The sequence below is a fragment of the Apus apus genome, chromosome 3 (genome assembly GCF_020740795.1).
Source record: "Apus apus isolate bApuApu2 chromosome 3, bApuApu2.pri.cur, whole genome shotgun sequence".
In the NCBI taxonomy this organism is placed as follows: domain Eukaryota; kingdom Metazoa; phylum Chordata; class Aves; order Apodiformes; family Apodidae; genus Apus; species Apus apus.
This window is the reverse complement of record NC_067284.1, coordinates 84,579,461-84,604,315: the sequence shown is the minus strand read 5'-3', so window position 1 is coordinate 84,604,315 and position 24,855 is coordinate 84,579,461. Positions and strand designations below refer to the sequence as shown.

At 35.3% G+C, this 24,855-nt stretch overlaps 1 protein-coding gene across 1 annotated transcript in view; it reads left to right on the top strand.

Moving 5' to 3' along the window:
• RYR2 (ryanodine receptor 2) overlaps positions 1-24,855 on the top strand; it is a 375,829-nt gene that overhangs the window by 173,442 nt on the left and 177,532 nt on the right. The window contains exons 13-18 of the mRNA XM_051615046.1: positions 655-811; positions 6,243-6,407; positions 7,902-8,023; positions 11,005-11,188; positions 12,597-12,732; positions 17,477-17,572. Coding sequence (XP_051471006.1) covers positions 655-811; positions 6,243-6,407; positions 7,902-8,023; positions 11,005-11,188; positions 12,597-12,732; positions 17,477-17,572 — 860 coding nt within the window. The remainder of the gene's footprint in view (positions 1-654; positions 812-6,242; positions 6,408-7,901; positions 8,024-11,004; positions 11,189-12,596; positions 12,733-17,476; positions 17,573-24,855) is intronic.

Genomic DNA, 24,855 nt, shown 5'->3' with positions numbered 1-24,855 from the left:
AGTTTTTCTTCAAGAGTTAATCAGGAAGAATAAAATAACTGATTTTTCAGTTTAAGGCAAGAAGTTAGAAACTTGCAACCTATATTTCACCTTGAGGAGTTCTTGGGAAGTTTAGAAAATCTTTGCCTTTCTTCCTTCGTTTCTTCCTATATAACATGAAGAATCTGGGCCCGTCTTTGCTTAATAATTGTAAAAATTGTTTTTAGGAAGATGTCTATTTGGAAGTTTATGTATTCTATTGTTTTATTTTTTGTATACTATTCAAAGTGTGCCTAAATTGTGCTGACTGCTGAAAGGAGAGTGCTCTGGGAGAGTGAACCTGCTGGTAGATGAAATTTTGGAGAGAGAACTGGCGGATCTAAGCTCTTTGTGTACAGCAGAAGCCTCCTTTTCCCTAGGTGGTCTGTATCTTCTCTCAAGAGGAATTCAATCCAAAACAAGGCAGCTTGTGTTAGAGGAAGAGGTTAAGATTATTTATTAGAGTGGTTTTATAGGAGGTAGACACAAAATAGCCATTTACTTGCTGATAATCCATTTAGAACTTTATCCTTTTACCAATTTGTTAGCAATATAATGTAGTGCAAAATGTTTTTGCTAGTTGTTAAACTCTATGTTTTGTTTTAAAAAACTAACGTTTCCTGTGAACTTCCTCAGGTGGAGTGGCAGCCACATTAGATGGGGACAGCCTTTCAGACTAAGACATATAACAACAGGAAAATATTTAAGTCTTCTGGATGACAAGAGTCTTCTTCTTACAGACAAAGAGCAAGCAGATGTAAAATCTACGGCGTTCTGTTTTCGGTCTTCCAAGGTATGGAGTCAGTGCAGCATTAATATAACTAGTAGATTCAGCAAGATTCAGATATTTCCTGTTTCATTAATTATTGGAGCCTTCTGCTATTCCACTTGTTAAAAAAATGAAACAACCTCAGTTATACTTAGTATCTAGAAAGCTACTTTTATCATATTATCATTGAGTAATGTTGCTGGGCTCTTTGTGTGGTTTTTGTTTTATTTTACTGCTTGCCAACTTTTGTACTCATTTCTTAATGCTTTCTGATGAACTTTACTGGTACTTCTCTGCTTAGATCTGTTGGCTGACATAGGACAAAATCATAGTGTCATGGATTTAAGTTAAATTGGAAAATTTTAATTTCTTTCATCAGGCAAGTGTATTGGGGAGTTCTTGTTGCAGTTCCTTAGGTCTGAGAGTATTTTAAGAGGGGTCTGTGACATATATAATCTTACTGATAATTAGATGCATTTTTTTTTTAAAGGAATTGGAAGTTTGGAAGATCATATTTGATGTTAACTTTTGTGGATATTAGCATTCATGTTAACTAGACTTATTTGGAAGGAATTATAGTGATGCCACTGGGGAGCACTATATAGTTTGCTCTTAATTGCTGTTGATTAATCTGGTCTTCTGCTTAGGATTTATTAAAGGAGTGTCATGTTTCACTTGATTAAGATGCAGGCATTAAATATTTTTGGGTGCCTTCGCTGTCTAGACAAGAGTGTTAAATAAATATTTCAAAATTATAGCAGTCCTAGAAAGGCTTCTGTAGAGAAGTTAAGCAGATTTAGGGGTCTCTTTTCCTCCGAGCATATATGGACACCAACCTTTCACTTGTGTTGTTGCATGTAGTTAGGTCAAAATAATTATTCTTGGATAAGAGGCAGTCCCTAATCTTCTCTGTTGACTGCAGAGTATTAACAGTGAGAAGGTGTCGAGTGGCTAGATCTTTCTTATAGCAATTTCACTCCTTTTTTACCACAGACCTGAAAAGTAGTGGAAGTAAGAATTATGCAGATCCCACTTGTCCTATAGACAAGTTAGCTTTAAATAAGCAAAAACAGATATGGGGGAAGAATACCCTTATTTGCAGTGTTAAGGACTCAGTTGCTTCAGGCACGTGAGTAGATTATACTTTCAATTTCCAAATGAAAAGTAGCTTTCAGGTTTGCAGAGAAAATACTGGAAATGTATCTCCTGTAAATCTGAAGATTCAGATGCAAATATAAATGCTCTACATGTATTGTGTTTTTTTAAAAATATTATTTGCAAGGGCCTTACTCATAATTTTAAACACGTTAGCTTGCCAATACTGCCTTTAAAAAATGAGCTGAAGTTTTTTATAAGATGTCTTGTACGAAGCAGAACACTTTCTTTAGATGCTCAAAGTAGCACACACAAACATACACATACATACTTATTTTTTTTTCCAAAACACAACAGATGGTTGAAAATTAGATCATAATCTTTTTATGTGTTAAAATTCTTTAAATATCTCAACAAAATAAAGAAATATGAAAGCTTAAAAATATTACAAGCCAAACAGCACTAAGAAGATATGGATATTCCAAAGAGTTAACAGTCTCTTCATTACTTTTTTTCTGGGAACTGGGCTTTATGCTCTGGGTATTGTATAATACCACCTTAATTATCATTAAATGGGAATTGTATTCGCCTTTCAAGCAACTGAAATTCAGAATTTTTTTAAATCTCTTTTATGATCTTGTTTCACTCAGCACAGGGTATCCACAGATATCTACAGTTTATTCCTGAAATATGTGGCTCTTTTATAGACTTCACTCTGTAGTGATTAAGTTCTGTGGATGTTTTTTCTCTCACATTTGCTAAATATTGATTCTCTTTGTTAAAACATATTTGCTTAATATCACTTTTCCACTGAAATAAGGTTATTTTCCTAATTTAGAAATGTTTATACATTCTGTATAAATTCTGCTTTTCCTGTCCAAAGTGCCTCTCAGTGGACAGAATTATAACTATTTTAATAAAATTTTATGGCCACTGATTTTATATCTTCAGCTGTTTCTTAGTATAACTTAATTGGAAATGTATTAATAACGGCTTTAAAAAGCATTCATTAGTTACTTCTTCCAGTCAATGAGATCTTGCTAGAATATCATGCCTGAAAGTGTGCCACAGAAGGTATAGATTGAGTTAGATGACAAGAGATAAATTGAAAGGATGAGCCTTAATCGTAGGAAACCTTTTTGGAATGTTAGAAGGAACTAAACAGAAGCAATAGAGTGAAGAAACACATTTGAGACTAAGCTTCATAGAATTATTTTATTCAGCATTTTGATAAAACCATTTAAATTTATGTCATCCATTTAGCTCCCAAAAATGTGGGGATGTTGTCTTGTATTCTTGTATGCATGGAATAAAAACTGTTTATAAAGAGTTTGTATTTCTGGAGAAAATCTGTCATATTTTTCAATAAACCGGTTGATTTCTAATGCATTTTATTGCTTTGCATTACTGAGGTGATTTGCAAACCATTCCAAAAACCTATTATTTCTGTTTGTTCCAGTGTAACATATAGTTAGCCTACAGTTGTGTAATTACAGGATATGGTAAGAGTGTTGTGGGCTAGAAACTTGCATCATATAATGTCTGTACCTATATATGGTTCTTAAATAGTGACATGGTGATTTCTGATGTTCAATTAACAATTTGTGTTTTCTTTTTACTCCCCCAAAAGCTCAATGTCTTCAGGTTTGTAAATGAATCCTCTAATTCCTAGTCTCCACACCATCCCCTAGTTTTCCATATTCTTTCCTGTATTCAATCCAACATTTACTGTATGCTTTCCTGGTTGCTATGTTTATTTATAGGAAAGAGCTCAACTGAATGTGCTTGAATTCAGTCTGGGCTCTTAATTTACATGCAGAGTGATGAGTGTACCTACGTAGGTGAGGACAGAGGTCTAGTTTGGAAAATCTTTTTTGGCCATCACTGCCATTTTTATGCTAAGTAAATTTAATTTTAATTCTAATTGGAATGAAGATTGTGATATCAAACCCCTTCCATTTCCGTTATAGTCATTAGATTCTAAAGAAACTGTGGAATAATATTTTAAATTAATAATCCCTTATTTTATTGACAGTGCTTTATGAGAATATATGTTTATTCATATATTCACATCTTAAGAACTTGCTTGTGAGAAGGAAGACTTGGGAAAAAAAAAATCTTACAATGTAGAAGCACAGTGTGTTCACACAGGTTCACACTATCTTCTAGTTATTAAGACAATTCAAAAGACTCGAGCTTGGAATCAGACTGCCATTTCTTCATATGACAGCAGGACCTAATTTATTTTTTCCTGTGTCATCATTTTTGTGCAATGTTTTGAGCAACTTTTCAATTTTTAACTATGATTACATTCAGAATATTTGTTCAAGCTTTTGAATTGAATACAAGAATTGAATACAACACTTTGAGAAATGAGACAAACAAAATAATGAATTAATAATGAAATAGAGGCATACAGTAACTCAGTAATTGAAATCAGATGTAGTAATAAATCAAGTATTACCATGTTTCAATGGGCAAGATTTTAATAAGAATTTCAGTACTTAAGGATTCAGGTATTTACAAGATAGTTGAATTAACATCTGTATCCAGAAACAATTTAGTAGTCTGAATTGATGTATTATATGTTATATCTGGAAGCTTAATGGAATAATAAGAATATCACCTGAGGTTTTTGGTTTTTTTTTTTTTTTATAGTGCTTCAAAATGCATTTATAATTATAGGGTGAAAATCTTATTACTTGACATCTCCCTTTACTTAATAAATGCTTTTAAAATCCTTTAATAAATTAGCAATTGTTTTATGTTAATTTCAAAACCCAGTCTTTATCTTCTGCTGTGAACCTGTCTCCTAAGATTGTCAAGGCAGATGTATGTGGTGTAATCATTCTCCTAATCTTTCCTGGTTGTAGTAGGACAAAACCTTTAGAAGTTTCTGTCTCATCGTTTGTAGCATTGCTCTGAGGTAGTGTATGAAGTGGTGTGTCCTCTACTGCTGATCAGGAGAAGAAGAGAAGGTTGAAGCTGTATTTTGTTAAAGGGGTTACCCTGCATATACAGCCTAAACTAGGCCTGCAATTTGCACAGATGTTTTTTTGAACAGTGGTGAAAAACAGAGTAGCTTTTTATCTGGGTGTGTGAACATATATAGAAGCAGAATACAGGGAGTAACTGCACAGGTGGACCTGCCTGCACTGTTGAAGTTGTGAAAGGGAGAGCAAAACAGCAGCTACAGTATTATAGTAGTCTCAGCTTCAGCTGCAATAATTGTGATGTATTCCCTCTCCTCCTGGAAGAATGATAAATAGTTTCTGTGTCATTAACTTGACCACATGAATCAGAACTAATGAGTAAGAGTGCTTTGGGTTGCTCTCAACTGGGAAGATTTTGCCTAAAATGGAGCTGGTGGAGAAAGCCTGAGGAACTTGAAGTGAAGAATGTTGAAGTCCCCTGAGAAGCTTTAAGTGTAACTACATGAACATCCTTCCTACAGCTACAAGATATATTATATACTGATCATACTGATCCTTTGTAACAGGGTTTTTCCATACTTACCTTTGATTGACCAACTAGGGCAAGCAGACAAGAGGTTTATCAGTTGGTTGAACCATATGATTTTGGAGAGCTTAAGTGGATGATCTGCCATGAACCAGAGTGCATAGGCTGTTTGTCACCACTGATGTCTGTGGTGAAGGAATTGGTTCTTAGAAGAGCTAGATCTTGGGGAAGTCTTCAAATGATAATTACAAACTATAGTATTGTTTAGGATACTAATTTGCCTCTCCTGAAGTGACTGCTGTCTGTGTAGGACACCGGCTGGACTGTTACATGGTCATTCCAATCCTTTGTTTACAACATGTCAACAGGCCAGTCACAAAGACAGAATTTTTTATTTTTTCCTTAGGAAATACTGAGTGCGTTGTTGGGCAGTAATGGGTGGTGACATGTTAAAGACTATCTCTCTGTGACAGTTGGAAATAAATTGTAGGGAGGTTCTCATCTTTTCCAGGCTGGGGAAAAAAAAAAATCCCCAAGAAAAAGTTTCTGGAGGTTGATGCCTAGTTCAACTGGATGATTCAATGTATTTGATTTTGTTTTCTAATCTTTTATGATTCAATAATGACAGGTACAGTCAATTCCTAGGCAGGTGAAATTAATACACCTGGCTTTCCTATTGTAATAAGCTAGATTTTTGTGTGAATGAGGTCTCTCTCTTCATCGTTTCCCTAAATATTTAACTAGAAGTTACGCTTTTGCCAGTTTTTAATTATTTCATTAAAAAAGATCTCAAATTTTCTTTTACAGCCTGTTCTAGACAATTGCCAAGTATTCGATATTTTATGCATAATTAACATGTTGTTGTTCTTGTATAAAGATTTTTTAAAAAAATCTTTTTCAGGAAAAGCTGGACATAGGGACAAGAAAAGAGGTGGATGGAATGGGAGCACCTGAAATAAAATACGGGGATTCAATATGTTTCATACAACATGTAGACACAGGCTTATGGCTCACATACCAGTCGGCTGATGCAAAGTCTGTGAGAATGGGTTCTGTGCAGCGGAAGGTAAGACTGTAAATAGAACTGCATTTCATTCAGTCACAGACTGACAGGGCAGCAGGGAAATTGAATGGAACTACAGGACACAGCTAATTCCTAGGTTTCAAATATTTTAAGCGTGTCTTTGTTTCATTGCAAAAGATTTTTTTTAGTCATGTATTGGAAAGCTGAGTGATGTGCTGAAATCTTAAACTGAAAGCCAAAGGGCATATGTTACCTATGGACATTAACCCCAAAATACGCATAAATCTGTATGTACTTGATGTCAGATAGGTCAAATACTAAGATATTAGCAACAGCCTGTAGAATATTCTAAAATTCCTGCTTAAACGTGCTGTAGTTTGGACTGAGGAGGCTTTTATTTCAAAGTCTTTTCTTTCCATGTTGTGAGCATATTACCTCTCAGGCTGGAGTGTTCAGTTCTTGACCCTGAGGGATTTCTTCTTTTAAAGAATAACCATGACAAAGGAGAATGCTAGCTAGCTCAGCATCATAAAGTAGGAAAAAGATTCTTTTATGACTTAACACATCTTCCAGAAGCTACATTTCTGTTAGTACATGTTGTAAATATATAACTTTACAGGAAATGATTTCTCAGCAAGGAAAAACAATAATTATTTTTAAAAAAAAAATTAAAATTTGATGTTTATCCATACTCTAGTATTTTCTATGACTGTTTGTGTGCCAGAACTACAAGGCTAGCAACTTTTATTATTTATATATCTATATATATGATGTGTCTGCATCATATGTATGTATACATACACACACATATATATTGTATAAATATTTTATAGAAAAATTATGCGCATATTGGAAACAGTTTATAGACATCTACAACTATAGTGATTATAATACTAATATAATTATTACAATGGTAATAATTGTAATTATCAGCTAAGATAATTCTATATCATCTACATAAATGAATAATTTATTCATGTAAGTAATATAAATAGTTTGTGTGTATGAAAAAACCATAATGTAATTTCATTTTTTTAATGGAGGTTCGGTCAAATGCCTTCAGAGGTAACTAAACACAGAAAAAATGCAAGTTAGTGGTTGTAACTCAAGGCATAGTCAGAAAAGAAGGCTGGTAACATCCTTGGAAATCAGGATCAGTAGATACCTGTTTTGACCTTTTCTGTTCTTTAGGGTTCTGCTGCTCTGCAAGGGAACTATTTTTAAGGTTGACAAAAATGAGCATCAAGGAAAAAGCCTTACACTGGAATTTTTTTTTTTTTTTTTCAAATAAGGTATATTGTTTACAGAAGCTGTAGCTTTGAAAATATTGTTACAGTGCTGAACCTGTTGGCTCAGTAAAAGTGTGTCCTTGCACATGAGGAAGTAAACATGGGATTATCTGTTTTTAATTAAACCATTCTTTTCTCTATGTGACTTCATAATTTCCTAGCCTGCCTTACTATGTGAGTTTTCATACTTCCTATTTGTGAGTAATGTTTCATTTTGTAGTGGTTGCTTTTTGGTTTTGTATTGCAGGCAATAATGCACCATGAAGGCCACATGGATGATGGCTTAACATTGTCCAGATCTCAGAATGAAGAATCTCGTACAGCACGTGTCATCCGTAGTACAGTCTTCCTTTTCAACAGGTTTATAAGGTATGCTTTTAAAATTATCTTTTCATCCCTTTTCTTTTTTGTCCTCTTATGTTTTATTCAAAGTGGCTATTAACACAACAGTGAACAAATTAGCCCTCAGAAAAAAAATGGTTAAATACTTATCAAAACAGACTTCATGCCAATTCTTTTTGTTACCAAAAGAGGTGCACCTTGAGAGGGATTGGTCTGTTTATCTTCTGATATGACTTTATTGTTCAATCTTGATTTGAATGCATAAACATACTGAATATGCAAACAAACCATAAACCAGAGATTCTTTTACTTGCAAAAAGTTTCATTTTCATGCATCATTTAACTCTTTCTTTTCTAAGTATGGCTTTTAAAATTGCTCTTCATTGAAAAAACTGGAAGGGACAGGTAACTGTATAACTACAAATATGTACAAGACACAAATTACTGAAGAAGCTCACAGTCTCAAGAAAAAGTTTTTCTTAAAAGTATTAAATTACACTTTCTTCCTCTTCTCCCATTACACTTTCCCTATTTATTTGTTCCCTTTAATGCTACCTTTGTCTTTAATATATTGAAGTGTAAAAACTGTTTTATAGCATTTTAGCCATTTAAAAATAATGCCAGATGTATGTGGTTTGTTTTTATCTTCCTACTCCAAATGCCCTCCTAAATAACACTGATGAAATGGTAATTCTCAAGTGTTAGTGACTTCAGGAATTGTGAAAAGGCCCCTCTCATCAGTGTACCTGCCATTAGAAAAATGTGGAATGATAGGAATTTCATAGGAACTCATTTGTCCCAGGAGAAGGCAGTGTGGCAGATAGTGACCTGGAGCAGCTATGTCCTAAATCAGTGAACAGTTGAAGACATAGGTCAATTTGTTGAAAAACATGTACCCAGGTACTTAAATAACATCAGAGATAAACACCTGTTGGGATAATTGCCTACTGTATAACATCTGAAATACAAAAGAAATGCAAGCCCTAGGTCACTTTGTAAATAATACATTTTCTTAGAAGCTTCTAAAGAATGACATGAAAGATAAGGACTGAGAAAGATGATTTAATGATAAGGTCTCACAAATCGAGGTACTGCTAAATTACAGTGGAGATTTTTGCAGAATGCACAGGGAGTCCAAGGGAGTGTTTAACAATTTAGTTTTGGCAGGCTGTTACTCCAAGAAGAAAAAGCTGAATTAGACAGGATCAAAATTATTCTTGTGTGTGCTCCAGTTACTTCCCACCCTCAGTAGAAAAATTGCACTTCAGATAATGTGCTCGCAATAAAAATTGTTTAAAAGATAACTTTGGCAGCTATCTTTTTGAAACATTGCATTATTTATTTTGAGAGATTTTTATTCTTCAGCAGTAAACATTCTTACTGCATTCATAATGTTTCCTAAATTTAGTTTTCCAGCTGCAGTTCACCATTTGAGATGAAAATGCAGAGTGACATGCCAGTAAAAAAACCAAAAAAAACCCCAAAACAACCAACCAAAAAGCAACTATCTCTTCCCCCTTCCTCTATCCCTCTGCAAATACTTACCAGTGTTGTCCTAATCCAGCAAAAAGCAAAGTATAAAATGGGGTCTCTGCTCCATATTGTGGCCTGGAGAGAAATCCTTGGAGTGAGCACTGTGCTACGCAGCTCTGGAGAAAGGGTCAGTTGGCTGGGACAGTTGTGGGTTGGATCGCCTAAGGACTTTTTGTGCCTCTAAGGAAAGAAGAGAGGGAGATGAGCAGGGAGGGCCAGGAGGGTGCCTCTGTGGACATGGCAGGCTCCTCTGCCTGCAGGACCTCAGTGGTCCTTAAGTTAGCATAAATGGAGAAATGGTGAACACAAAAAGGACCTCTTTCCTACATAGCTGGGTTTTTACTTGAAAATATGCTAGCAAAAGAAGCCTTTTTATAATGGTGGAATTGAGAATGAGTCAAAAGAGTCAAATAAGCTCTCTCCTCCTGCTCTTGCCTGCTGTGTGCCACCCTTCCCTTTAGGGCCACTCCTCTCCTAGTGCTTCAGGGCCCTGACTGGCTTCTGCAGAGTTTCAAGTTCCCCTGGATCTTTGCCTTCTCCCTGAGGATGGGTGCTATGTTTGCAGGACCTCAGCACCCCTGGTTTCTCTGCCCCTCATGGCCTCTCCTGCTCCTTCCAGAGGATTCTGGTGGGCCTCCTGCAGCACCTGGCTAGAGGCTGCCCAGCCCCTGCCCACCACCACCTTCCTGAGGAGAGCCAGAGAGGTGCAAGGGAAAGCTTTCACCTTCCACTTGCTGTGTTGTGCTGGTGAGGTCTCAGCTGCATTTCAAGAAACATGAGATTTGAATGGAGGAGAAAGGTATATCAGGGGTCCAGAAAACACAACACTGAGGGAAAACTGGATTTTAGGGTATGCTGGGGATTCAGCTAAGCAAAGGGCAGGTGCAGCATGGATGAGAGCAGTCTGCCCCCCACTTCTAGTAGATGATGGTCACAGACTACAGCAAGACCAAGCTTGAATTGTACATCAGGGAAAACACTGTGTATCAGGCTAATGGAGTGCTGGGAGAGAGTGTGTGGAAAATCTGCATCTTCCACTGAAGATGGCTTAAGAACAGGTCAGAGACCTGCTTGAGAGCCTGCATAGATTAGCTGGGCCATCTTTGACACTGTAAGATTGGTTCTTTGACTTCTGTCCATTCCAACCTCATGATGCTTTGAAAAGGTTAACCGTAACTTCTCAAGAACTTTTTTTTCTGTCTCTGATACTCCTAAATGTGTAGAAAGAAAATCAAATTGTGTTTTCTCAATTTCAAAAAAATTTAAGAGAAACGTTTTTGATTATTCCATTTTTTTTGGGAAGGAGGGATAGATCATTAAGTGAGAATGGGGCAGACATAAATAATTTTTGAGAAGTTACATAGCTGTGAGAAAAGGAACTGAACCTTGCCATCCAAATAAACCTTTTAAACTAATAAATACTTTAAATGACAAATCAATTTCCAATACTAAGAAGACTTTGCATCTTCTTTTAGGGGCCTTGATGCTCTCAGCAAGAAAGTGAAGTCTTCCACCATCGATTTACCTATCGAATCAGTCAGTCTGAGCCTTCAGGACTTGATTGGCTACTTCCACCCCCCTGATGAACATTTGGAGCATGAAGACAAACAAAACAGGCTCCGAGCATTGAAGAATCGCCAGAACCTCTTCCAGGAAGAGGTACTTCTCTCAGTTACTCCAGATTTTCCACCATACTGTCTGCAAGTATTCTTTTGCCGTGTCTGTAGAACTGATCACAAAATCACAGAATCTTAGGGGTTGGAAGGGACCTCGAAAGATCATCTAGTCCAACTCCCCTGCCAGACCAGGATCACCTAGAGCACATCACACAGGAACGCATCCAGGCAGGTTTTGAATGTCTCCAGAGATGGAGACTCCACAGCCTCTCTGGGCAGCCTGTTCCAGGGTTCTGTCACTCTCACAGTAAAGAAGTTTTTTCTGATGTTTACGTGGAACCTTCTGTTTTCCAGTTTGCACCCATTGCCCCTTTTCCTATCACTAGACATCACTGAAAAGAGCCTGGCTCCGTCCTCCTGACACTCACCCTTAACGTATTTCTAAACATTGATAAGGTCACCCCTCAGTCTCCTCCAAGCTAAAGAGACCCAGCTCCCTCAGCCTTTCCTAATAAGGGAGATGTTCCACTCCCTTAATCATCTTTGTGGCTCTGTGCTGGACTCTTTCCAGCAGTTCCCTGTCCTTCCTGAACTGAGGGGCCCAGAACTGGACACAATATTCCAGATGAGGCCTCACCAATGCAGAATAGAGGGGGAGGAGAACCTCCCTTGATCTACTAACCACACCCTTTCTAATACACCCCAGGATGCCATTGGCCTTCTTGGCCACAAGGGCACATTGCTGGCTCATGGTCATCCTCCTGTTCACCAGGACCCCCAGGTCCCTTTCTCTTACACTGCTCTCCAGCAGGTCAGCCCCAACCTGTACTGGTACATGGGGTTGTTCTTCCCCAGATGCAAAACTCTACACTTGCCCTTGTTGAATTTCATTCACTGATGTCTAGTCTGGAGTATATTTGTAGTGTTTTTAAGTCTGTTAGAGTCAAACTATTTGCTACATTTATAATCTCTTTAGATGTGTTGAATTTCCTGTATATATGACCTTTTGCCCTGAATTCTGACTATAATTTACTCCTCTTGTGTGAATTAGTTTCTTTGTTATGGTTTCATCTCTTCACATGGAAGGATATTTTGGTTTATTAAGCGTGCTTAAAATATTTTTTTTAATATTGTCTGTTATTGCTCTGGTAGTGATAGTCAGATGCCTAAATGCCTTCCAGAATAGAAACTTGCTTAAAATTATGTCTGGAGTGCTGTAATTTTTTGTTTCTTTTGACCAACCTAAATGGTAAATTTTTGTTGTCATAGTCAAGGAAAAATTTCCATAGGGATTGCTCTTTTAACTCCAGCTTTCTGGGTCCATGTATATATTCTTGTGTTTTCCATGTCCTATCTTTCTTTCTTTTCTTAGATTCCTGAAAATCTGATGTGTTTACACCTAAACAATGCTTCTTTTTTTTCTCTGACAATCTGAGCCTTTCCATTTTTAGGGTATGATCAACCTTGTTCTTGAATGTATTGATCGCTTGAATGTATACAGCAGTGCAGCTCATTTTGCAGATGTAGCTGGGAAGGAAGCTGGAGAAGCATGGAAATCTATTCTGAATTCTTTGTATGAATTACTAGGTAAGAGATATTATGGTTTACTTGGCTAGTTTTAGCTCAAAATAATATTCAGATGAAAAGAAACATACCTTTGTTAGCATTTAGAGTACAAATTAAAGAAGATTTTTGCATTTTCAGATCCTTGCATGTGCTTTAGAATAAAATACATTGAAAACACTCAAATTATGTGATTTTTCTAATAATATTTATTATTATATATAACATATTTCTGATTTCAGTGAAATGATTGATTGCTGTTTTGTTTCATGATATTGCTGATATATCTGGTATGCACCTAAAATGTGTGAACAAAATGTACACATATCTGTCATTTCTGTGTTAAGGACCGATGACATTGTGGTCAGTTTCGCAGTCATCTACTGTCATTAAGCAGTCCAGGATGCTTTTGTGTGCCTGTGCTTCTTTCTTTCTTTCTTTCTTTCTTTCTGTAACCCACCAGTTCTAATGTAGGGACCTGCTTGCCTTTGAACTTGCAGGTATTTTATCAAAAGCTTGAGTTTGGACAAAGTCTTAATGCAGGATTTTTATCTTGCTTTCCAGTAAAACATAAAGCATTTTTATAGAATTCATACTAAATCTCACTCCTGAAAAATGTCATATTGAAACAGTATACTAGTAATGTTATACATCCAGTCCATTTAAAAACTCCGTAACTGACTATTTAGTTCGTAAAATGAAGTAAGTCAAGTAGTTAGGAAGTATCCAAATAAATGTACAGTGTATATTATTAATTGGCTCTTTTGTGGATATGCATTGTGAAACATGATAATATAATAGTTTTTTAAAGGACCCATTCCTTACTTAGTGCTCATTTATTACTGGTCCTTAAACTGCCTGGCTTTCTCTTTGCTAATTGTTGTGTGGTGTTCAACCTTATTTATTTTAAGCCTTTTAGTTCATGTTTGGAAAACAAATCCTATTATCTTGCAGTTCTTTTGTGCCATTTATGATTAGTAGTCTGAAAAATTAGAACTATTAGTAAGTGTCTGTTGGAAATTTCTGTAATAAGGTAAATAGAAGATATGATCTCCTATTCAGTCAGAGGAACAGATACATTGGGTTGGTAGATTTTATGAACATTTTAAGTGAATTTAAATGTTTTTTGTTTTGATTTCCATGTTTTTTATAGTTGTAAGCTAAATAAACCCTCTCTCCAGTTCTGTTACTTGCAGCATAGTGACAGTGAGTGAGTTAGGATGTGGGTCAAAGGCAGGACTGAAACTTCAGATACATCAGACTGCTTTGATTTCAACTCAGAGTAATTTGTATCAATGGTATGCTGTTACCTTTGTATTGTAATTCTATATGAAGAACTGATGGATTTAGGGTATTTTATTATTGAGAAATTTCATGACTTGGCAACATGAATCATATTTTAGGTTGTTGAGTGCAGTGACCAGATCCTTTCCCTTTTTTTTTCTTTTTTTTTTCTTTCCCCCAAATGTCGTGTATTTTCCTGCCTGGTATAGGCCTTTCTGGTGTTTGCGTGTTACAGCTTTATTCATCACTTATCTCTGCCAACATCTGTGTCCTTCAGAACTCCATAGGCTGTTAGAGAAAATGATGAAAATGTTTCATACTGTTTTCAGTCTGTTCAAACAAAACAAAGCCATTGAGCTTTGTCTATCTTCATGCTTGCAAGCAACCAGATTGTTTAGTCTGATTTTTCTGAAGGTAGCTCAACCATCGGCAGGCAGAAAGAGTACCAAATTTAATCTTTTAACACTTAAATTTTGGAAAAGATGCGTGAAACCAAACGAAGCTTCCACAGTGAAAATAATACTAAATCTCAATGTGAACTTCTCATTGCAGCATTACTACCGTTATGGTTTTCCCTCCTCTACTTCTCTCTTTACACTTTACTCACCCTAATGTCTGTATGAGCTCTTGGAAGCGTAACATTACGTAACATGGTTTTGCGGGATGTCTGCTTGTCCAAACCTCAGATAAAAAAAATCATTTAGAAGGAACACTGGTAAAAAAATTACATCTTATTCTGTCTTTCTGGTTGTATATGCCCACTAAGCAAAATGAATCTACTTTAGACTTTTGTTTGTTTGTTTGTTTTTGTTTTTCTTTAAAGGTGATTATTTGATGTATGCTAATGCTAGTTATTTGATTTATTAAGAATCAATTGAAGAAGTTACGGCGGGAATTGTAAACATTTAAAAGTATCTAGACAAGGTCCAGAAATTAATGTCTCAATGAAGTAAACTGATCACCTTTTAGAATGTAGATGTTGGAGTATAAAACTCTGTGGTTCATAGATGTAGAGGAGTGTGGTAGCTTTTGTAACAGTTTGGTTTGTTTTATCTCTTGTTATATTAAACACAGCTCAGACTGGAGGAAGTAGTGGCTTGATAGCTGAATCATTTCTCTAAGTCTGAAATTTCCAGTTGACAAGGCCAGAAAATTCCTTCTGAAAGAGTCTACTTGTTCACTATCAAGTATTGTTTCCATGGACTTGTAGCAAGAACAGTGCACAAGCTTTTGTTGACTTCCCATTCTCCCTGCTCCTCTACTCCATTATTTTACTTCCCTAACTGCATTATCTTCTGGAGCTAATGCTTAGAAAGCCTGGCTTTGATCTGGCTATAATGCATTTGGATGTTGCTCTGTTCTGAATAATGCTGGAGCTGTACAGTAATTGCATGGATGACAAATGAATATTGCTTTCTTGGTCTTATTTCAGCAAACAGTACTTTGTTTTTGAGTCTGCACATAAATAAAAGTAAACTGTGATGCCAGAATTCATGGCTTTTGTTCCGGCATTGACATTGTGGTATATTTCACTGTGATGAGAATGAGGCTTTTACATACTTTGAGTTGAGACTGGATACTATCATATGTAAAAATCATAGAGTGAAAGAATGGTTTGGGTTGCAAGGGACCTTTAAAGATCATCTAGTCCAACCACCATTCTAGTAAAAAATTCCTTCCTGATATTCAATCTAAATCAACCCTCTTTCAATTTAAAATGATTGCCATATACCTACTAAGGTGTCTGTCCTCCCTCTATTACACTATTACAATCACTGAGCTTGTATTTGATCCTTTTGTATCACCAAAGAATGCACAAGAATATATGAAATGATGTGACTTTCATGTCTGACTGACCACATCCTGGTTTTTGTTTTTTATTTCTTCAAAACTGACTGCTAGTCATGTTCAGAGCAGCGGGCAATAAAAGAAGCTACTGTTGGGTATCAGTTTTTACTTTCAGTGTGAAGTGGCTGTATGCCTCATTTAATGCACAGCTTTAACCCCTTGATACTGACCTTTCACAGACTTCTGCTGAGCTGCATTTATGAAACCATCTGTGTCTTATTACTGTTAATGAAGTTATATTTATTGATGTTGTGGTAAGCAGTGAACTATTGCTGCTTCCATTTGATGTTTGAACCTGAAGTACAGTGAGATTATGTGGCTCACCTGTAATCAATAAAAAAGTAACTTGCAGAAATGAGTGTTCCTTAGTTCTAATCTGTGTCTTTTAACAAGGTGTTCTGAAGTATTCTCATATAATTACGGTAATGATTAATTGACTATGTAAGATTTAAGAGTAAAGATTTTTAAATCATATGATACAGCAAAAGAAAGGGCTTTTTTTAGTTGTTTGTTTTGCTTGTTAGAGGTTCGTTTTTGGTTTTGATTTCACTTTCTTGGTTGGTTTTGGTGTGGGATATTTTTTTTGGCTATGAAGCTATTGAATTGTGATCTCTCATGATATAGAACTGCCAGTGCAGTGACTGGTTTGCAGCTAATTCCAAGATTGCTTTTCCCCTTTGCAGATGGAGTTTCATATAATATTTATGCCACAAGTCTGTAAGTTTAACCTTTTATAAATGAAACTGCATAAAAGCACAGTTGCAATAAAATATACAGTGATAAAGAGATTTTAAGAGGCTATTGCCTCTTAGCAGGTCTGTGTAAATTTTGGGTTGAAATAATTTGTTGGTAGAATTGGAATTTGATCTTAAGAAAAGCAGTTTGCACTGTTCCACAAACCAAACGTGTCAGTGCCTCACTTTTTTTTTTTCAGAGTAGAACAGATGCTTCTCTGAGAGCTCATGTCTATGCACTTACATGCGAACACACATATTCCAGGACAGGGCAGGCTCATGGGTGCTTGCAGTGTTCAGAGAGATTTCTGATAAGTTCTATCCAGCAAGTCAGTGCATACATTCAGTCTACTTTAATCTTCAGCTTAAAGCATGAGGGTGAAAGAGCTTCAAACCATTTACTTCCTCTCTATAGCTCTGTCAAAAGTACTACAAACAGTTCCTGGACATCTGTCTTGTCTTAGTACTTACTATTCTTGAACAAGGGTGTTGTACCAGTAGAAAATAATTTACATTCATCTCCTGTGCTACTGGCTTCACATTCTATGTTTCCTGTCATTACAAGAATACTGTTGCACAGAATTTTTACTTCAGTAGCAGCTGACTTTGGTGGTTTTAATACTGGCTACTTCATGTAAAGCATTTTGCAGGAATTATTGTAACACCAAAATAGTTCAAATAACTTAAAGGTTAATTTGATACCAAGAGTAATTTTTATGCTGAAATCTAACCATTACTCCTGTTATTTAATTTTAGATCAAGAATATAAATAATTAAGTATTAAGAATCCATTGTACTGGATCCCTCCCAGAAGGATAACATATGGATTCTTTTAATTTAAATGAACTTGTAATTGTGATTCCTTTTTAAATTATTTTTTTCTCTCTCTCTTTTTTCAATAGCGGCTCTGATTCGAGGGAATCGTAAAAACTGTGCTCAGTTTTCTGGATCTCTTGATTGGTTGATCAGCAGATTGGAAAGACTGGAAGCCTCTTCTGGTATGCTTTTTAGTATTCTAACTTCCTTATTTGACCAGTTTCTCATTCTTTAAAATTGAGGATATACTTGTTCAGTCTGATCTCCTCTTACAGGAGAGTAAGTTATATTAATAAAGATGAAATATTTATATTTGTGACATTTTTGCATTTTGACTTTGGCTGTAGTTCTACCTCAAATTCTGACAGTCTTTCGTTTTCCTTGGCCAATTGTTTATAGTGCTATCTTATAATTCAGGCAAAAACCCCACATTTGTTGAAACAGTTGTTCTACAGTTTAAGCTGTATTAAATTGCTTTCTCTCTAATTCTATTCCCTTTTCTTCTCTTTAGAAGTCTGCATGTTTTTCAGGTTTTGCATCAAACTAAATGTAATAATAAGAACCATATGGAATAGGTATAACTTGTGTTATCTTGAAGGACTGTATTGGTAATGCAGGGAAGTTCATGTATTCTACTTGAGTATGTGCAATAGATGGGTATTCAGAAGATACCTATACATTTGCATATAACCATTACCTCCATAATGCATATACATTCCCTTATTAATCACCTCTCTCACTCCTGAGGTCTGAACTTCTCTTTGAAGTTAACAAGAAAGAACATGCCTGAAACATTTATGATATGAGAATTGTGGAATTCTTTCTGACTTCAGACACAAATTCTTTAGGCTACCTTAGTTATTTTCTTTGGCATTACCTAATGTCTTATCTTTCTCCTGAACCACTATGTTAATCCCTTAGTGCATATGAGATGCAATTAGTCTGTGTTGCTCAAAATGAAACTAAGTGAAGTTATGCTGAGCTGTACTGTACTATCACTGAAATGGTGATCCTGACTTCTGCTTCCTTAGAAGCAATGAGTTCTACTTAAACCTAGTCTGCCAAGCTAATATATTTTACTTTTAAGTTTCCAGTGTATTTTATTTTTTTAAAATACTGTGACTAAACTTGATCAAAAAACCACTTTGCACTATACTTTTTGAGCAGAACAAGATATAAGTAGTGTGAACACTGTGCATTAGGTGAATGTAAATATTACCATAAGAATTTCTCATGGTGATACATGATTCCTGTTGGAATTTAAAGCTTGCTACAGTGTACTTTTTTCTGTCCTAAATTTAGTTGTTAGCATGATTGTAATCTGTAAAAGGACCTTAAAGGTGGTTATCTGTATTACCACATTTGGCACGTGCTTATTAAAAAAATTGTCTTCAATACTTATTAGGATAATTATTTTGTGGAGTTTTACACAATACTACTCTATTTTCTTTAACAGTGTGTGTTTGTACGTGCCAATGTAGTTTGATTTTGTAAACAGATGGTAGACGAATTTAATAGCATTACAGAAGCTCTGCTAAGTGTATCTCAAAGTTTCTGAAGAGATGCTAGAGCTATGTTTCTGCAATTAATAATGTTGATTTTTATGGCTGATACTTGAGTCTCTTGCCCCATTTTACTGTTATATGCCCCATTTTACTGTTATAAATACAAATTATTTTCTTCCTTTCATCAAGATCTAATTACTGCTTTTTTTCAACCTGAAATTGCACCAAAATTATGTCATTTTTTGCAGCTAAACTGTAGACAGTAATCAAAACTGGACTCAGCAGCTAAGAAATGAGATTCAAATAGAGTGATTAGTTCTGGACAGTTAAGATTGATTTTTTTACTCTTTTCAAGCATGATTTTCATGCTGATGATTACATAAATATCAGAAAGCAAAAAAAATAGTGTTGGTAAGGAATGTCACTGCATTCTGTTCCTTCACTCTCCGTGGTTTTCAAGATTAGTAAAGTATTTATTGGAATTAAAAAGCCATGCATAATGTAAGGCTGTTGAAGTGACTCTTTTGTGTTATATACATTTGTCACTGTTTTGTTGAAAGATGACTTCTTGAGAATTTCAAGCCTTATTTTCTGTAATTATGCTACACTAAGTTCCTCTAGTCAGCAATGTTTCATAGAAGTGTTTTTGTAGCATTTTGTTTCCTGTTTGTGCTGTACAACTATGGCTTTAGGGTGCAGGAACCTGTTTCACTATGTTATTTCTTCCTACTCCTGGCGTGCACTTAATCTCTGTCAGCAGTGATATGCTTATGTTATGAATTCTGGACCTGCTCAAGTTAAGAGGCAACAGGAGCATACAAGGCTCACTCTTTATCTCACTACTTCAGTTTTTGTTACACATAGTGAGCTCCTCATGGCACTAGTGTCTAGTTAGAGATTTGCTGATTATCCTATCACTGTAGCTAATACATATTAGTTGTAGAAACCTTACCAAATAGATGTCATAGCAGAACATTCATGTTGGTTTACATCATTGTTAGGGAAATCTGCTCTGCAGGTGCTGTGATATTTTTGCTTTCTTGAACATTGGAGTAACAGAGGTTTTAAGCTAAAACAAGCATTTAAAAACTGGCAAAAATTACAAGCCAGATCTTTCCTCCACTACAGTCCACCTCTGGTGTGAGGGCACTCATCTAAGGAGAATTTTATCACAATGAGGTGGGTGCATGGGATTTGACTGCAACTGTTGTTCACAGTGAAATTATTTCCTAAGATACCTATGTATACATCTGAAATGCTCAAAACTTTCCACTTAACTTTTGGAGACTCAATATGAAATGTGTTAACACAGCTCTGAAACTGCCGTGGTACATGGAGTCTGTTATGTATGCATTTAAAAAAAAATTAAAAATGTCCAATTTGAAACAAGATTTGAAAAATAAAAGTGTAATGTGTATGGTGTTGTAGTAAGGAATGAGATTAATTCTGTAAACTGCAAAGTAATCTGACATTGTAGTCGTACTGCATAACGAACCTCATGATGTGCTGCAAAAATTCTCAAGATGGTGATATTTGCAATGCTCGATTGTCCTGAGTATTCTTCTAGGAACTAGGCCACTAGAACTCCTTCCCCATATGTTCTGGTAACAAAACTTCCACATTACCTCAAAGTTCAATTTTATAATTAAGACTTTTTCTGGTTTGGGAAAGTCAATTATACAATTTGCTAATTATGCTGCGCTTTAGCTGTCTCGAGAGACACAATAGGTTTAGCTTTTAGTATGTAAAGATGCTTTTGTGATTTTATTTGGGATGCATGTTTGCCTGATTTTAAGCTTTACATGGCTCGATTGGGGTTAAGATGTTCACTGTCTTAATTTACAGTGGTAGGTCTACAATAGTGAGAAATACTGAATTATATGACACCTTTTAAATAAGAACACCTGGCTGCATATATTCACCTAACTAATTAATTCATTTTCTAAGGTTGTGTGTTTGTGAGGAAGAAACACCACACTCTCTCAATCAAACCAAAATTAAGTTCAACTTCAACACTGAAGTCGGTAGCTACAAGGTGTTTTTTTCAATGTGTTCTGATAAAAATTTGGTGCCATAAACTTATCAATAAACCACCTATTTTCACCTTTTTCTTATCTGAAATAAAAATGCTATGAAAACAGAAGGCATTAAATATATATATATAGAGAGAGCAATTGTGAGATGAATGTATAAATGAGAGTAAAATTGATTCAATTCTTGATCTTCACCAAAGAAAAAAAAAAAGAAAATTAAGATTTGTCCAAGTACAAATGTGTCTGAGAGCAGACTGTGCTAGAAGTAAAATGTCGCAGGAGCTGAGAGAATAATTTAATGCAAATACGTCAGGCGTGTCTTCAATGCATATATTAAGATTAGACTAGTCTCTCACTCTGAAATATATTTCAGATGGGATTAACTCATAACACTTTAAAGGCATTAAAACAAAGGTAGAAAAATAGAAAAAGGTAGAAAAAATAGGATAGGGAAATTAGTAATCTAATATGCTCCGTAGGGAAATTTTTGGATCCAGATAATACCAGGTTTTGAGTTTTGTTTTTTGGAGGCATCTTATTCTAGTATTCTACGATACAATACTAGAGGAGTCAGTATGTTGTCCTGAAAATATGTAATTCCTTTCATCTGTTAGTCATTAAAAAAGAAGTTTCACTTAATCTTTATCATAAACTCTGCTTTTTATACTGTTTTTGCTATTTGTATTAAATTTGAACACTTTACTGCCACGAGCAACTCCTCTGAAACTGGAACAAGTCCAGTTATCTTTGATGTAGACGAGCTAAAAATGGATTAGTCCAAACTGACATTGTGCCTTCATATGAGATTTTTTTCTGAAATAGAGGAAATTTGACCTTAGAAAAGAAATTGTTTAACTACCATTCAGATGCTTCAGTGATTGAAGAAGTTGCTGTGGCAGCTTGGTCTAACTGTTAACATTCATTTATTATTGAATGTTTATGTCTTAAAAGTATTTTTACTTCTGTTATTGAAAATGTTTAGACTAGAAAATAAACCCTGTGTACTATTTTAAGACAAAATGAAGATTATCAATCTACCTACACAGGTCTGAAAATTCCAGAGTTATTATTACCACACTTATGTTGTTTCATTTCACATTGGATTACTGTTTGTATTGTTAAAAGTTTTTTTTCATTGCTACAATGAGAGGTGGCTAACTTCAAATTACTAAGTTCTTCTGAATGTAGTGATTTCCCTGCATTCCCAAATCATTGTGGTACACAATGAAGTTTTTCATATTGTTACAGATTGCCTCCTTGCCTCCCGAGGTACCTGCCTGTCTAGTTGGCAGGCTGGATGGATTGTGCTCCTGCTATGTTGCTGCAAGGCATCTACTCCTTTAGCTTGCTCTCATGACTATTAGGTTTTTATCCTTTTTGTCAGTATTCTTACTGTCCATATTGGAAGCATACATCTATTCCAGCCTGTATCAAACCACTTCCAAAATCAGGTTGGGTATGTTGTCTTATTTGTAGTTGAGACTTTCTGCTTGTATCTTCAGGGCTGCAGATTCAGTTCTGGAGTTCATGTCTAGCTCATTGTATTGTGGTTGTGACTCTTTAAGCCAGTGCACAGAACAGGGATATTGTCTAAAATATCTGTACAGAGTGACCTGTGTTTTCTGTTTTCATACATATGACTGTCTTCAAACATCTTAAAACACACTCTTTTTTTGAAACCTTTTTACGAGACAAATCAAGTTGTCACTGCATCTGTTGTCTTCCACCTTTACATTTCATCCCTTGGGCAATCTGTATATTTCATTAGTGATGACAGCATATCTTCCACCAAATCCCTGGATAAAAACATTAAACAGTATTGGGACAAAAGGTGATGGTGCTGTAGGTTGTCTGAGATTAAAATGATAGATCTGAATGAAATCAGGTGACTGCAGTCATGACTGAAGCTACTGGAATTCCAATTCTCATTTCAATTAAGATTTTCTTGGGAAATAAGAAGTAAAACTGCCTTTTAATTAGCAAGCAATGTACTTCTAACAGAGTAACTTAATCTTTACAAGGATGGAAATCTAAATTCTAAGTTTAAACAAATAATTTAAAAATCTTTGCGGACATATGACTGTTCATAACACGCTTAATAATTTATATTCCCTTATAAGAAGTCTGCACAGCCCAATTTTTGTCCTTTATAAGAGTTTTTTTGTTTTCTTTATGAGGAGGTCTACAGTTTTTTTGGTTGTGTTGGTCTTTTATTTTCTGTTTTTAATAGAGTTGTACCTTAATCCAAATGTGAGTAAGGCTAGTACAGGTTGATCTAAAATTAACAATTAAAAGAAATTAGTGTATTTTAGTCTTTGCTGGTGCAAAACAATGGAACGTGTCCTAAGTCTTATATTTGAGAAATTCTCCAGATGGGAATTTCTGCTGATCCAACAAATGACAACAGATTAGGCTTGGAAATCCTGGCCATTTATGTTTCTCATAAACAATTGTTTTAATACCAGTCTGTAAGTGTTTCATAGTTTATCATTTAATATTTATTACTTATTTCATTGCATTTCATTATTCACTGCATAAGGATGCATTTCATACTTGGAAGAAACAGGTATATTGATTCCAACCAATTTTTTTATACTAATAATTTAAATTCTATGTAAGGTTTCTGGTTTTTGGCTTTTCTTTTAATTTTTTATTTGTGTGTTGTTTTTTTGTTTTGTTTTTTTTTTTCTAAAACACTTGCTCTATTGACTTTTAATACCTAATTTTTACTTTGTGAGAGAGGCTTTATGATCTGTTAATTATAATGTTCCAGACTATATTCTATTTATACTCAGGAATTATTTAAAAAAAACAATACAGAAATGGATATGTATGTGTTAAAATTCCCCTGATGAATCAAAATAAGTACTCTTTTTCGTTAGATTTCCTCTTTTTAAAAAAATTTGCTTACATACTTAAAAACTTGGGTTTATGCTTTACAAATTCAGAAAACTTCAGATACATACTGACAGTTATGTGAGTGAACCACAGTTTTAAAATTCTTAAATATTATCTATCTATTATTTATGATACATATTGTTTTCAGCGGTTTATTCAAAACCAGTGGAAATCCAACAGAAAAGCACTTGCTCCCCTTTGTAAACTTTAGATCCAAGGTGGAATGTTAAGATGAGAGGGAGGCAGCTGATCAGCACAAGGACTGTTTCAAATCTAGTATTTCTGTGTCATCACGCTGTCTTGGCACTGGGACTAAAAATCTGTGTTCAGTAAATAGCTGTTTGGAACTTTTTTCTTAGCAGACCCTAGTCCTCCTCAGCTGTAGTAGCTGGTGATTTCTTCCCCACAAGGATCAAAAAGAGATCAGAGTACTGTTATTGAGGCAGCATTTTTATCTGATTATATTTTTCTGCACTAAAGGGAAATTTACAGTGCTACAGTTTTCTTTCAGTCGAAGAGAGCATGGCAAAGAGCTGTGCTATGGGTCTTTGCAAGAGTTAAACTGAGTGATTGCATCCATTGCTTGAATACAGGGATGAATACAAAGTAATAAGAGATGTAGAACATGAATAGAATTTCAGACCTGTCTCTAGGTCTGAGGCAGCTTTCCTCCAGTGCTCTGACTTTTCTCATTGTGGCAAAAACTGTAGCAACTAGTAGTGATGAACCACATGCATTATATTTGTCTTTACCAAATGTGGATGATCCCAAAGCAACTAATGACTAGATGCACTGCACATAGGAACCTGTTTTACTGCCCCATTGAAAGGAACCATTTTAAGGCTAATGATTCTTGATGGCAATGTCTGCTGTGTTATTGGGATTGGAATTGCATTTAATTGAGGTGCCACTGGAGATTTAATGGTTCTTACTTCCTTGCATATCTTAGTTTCATTCTTGTTTCTATTTGTTTACTCTTTTAAGAAGGTCACTGTGGCTTTCAGTAAAGCTATTATATATAGAAAGAAA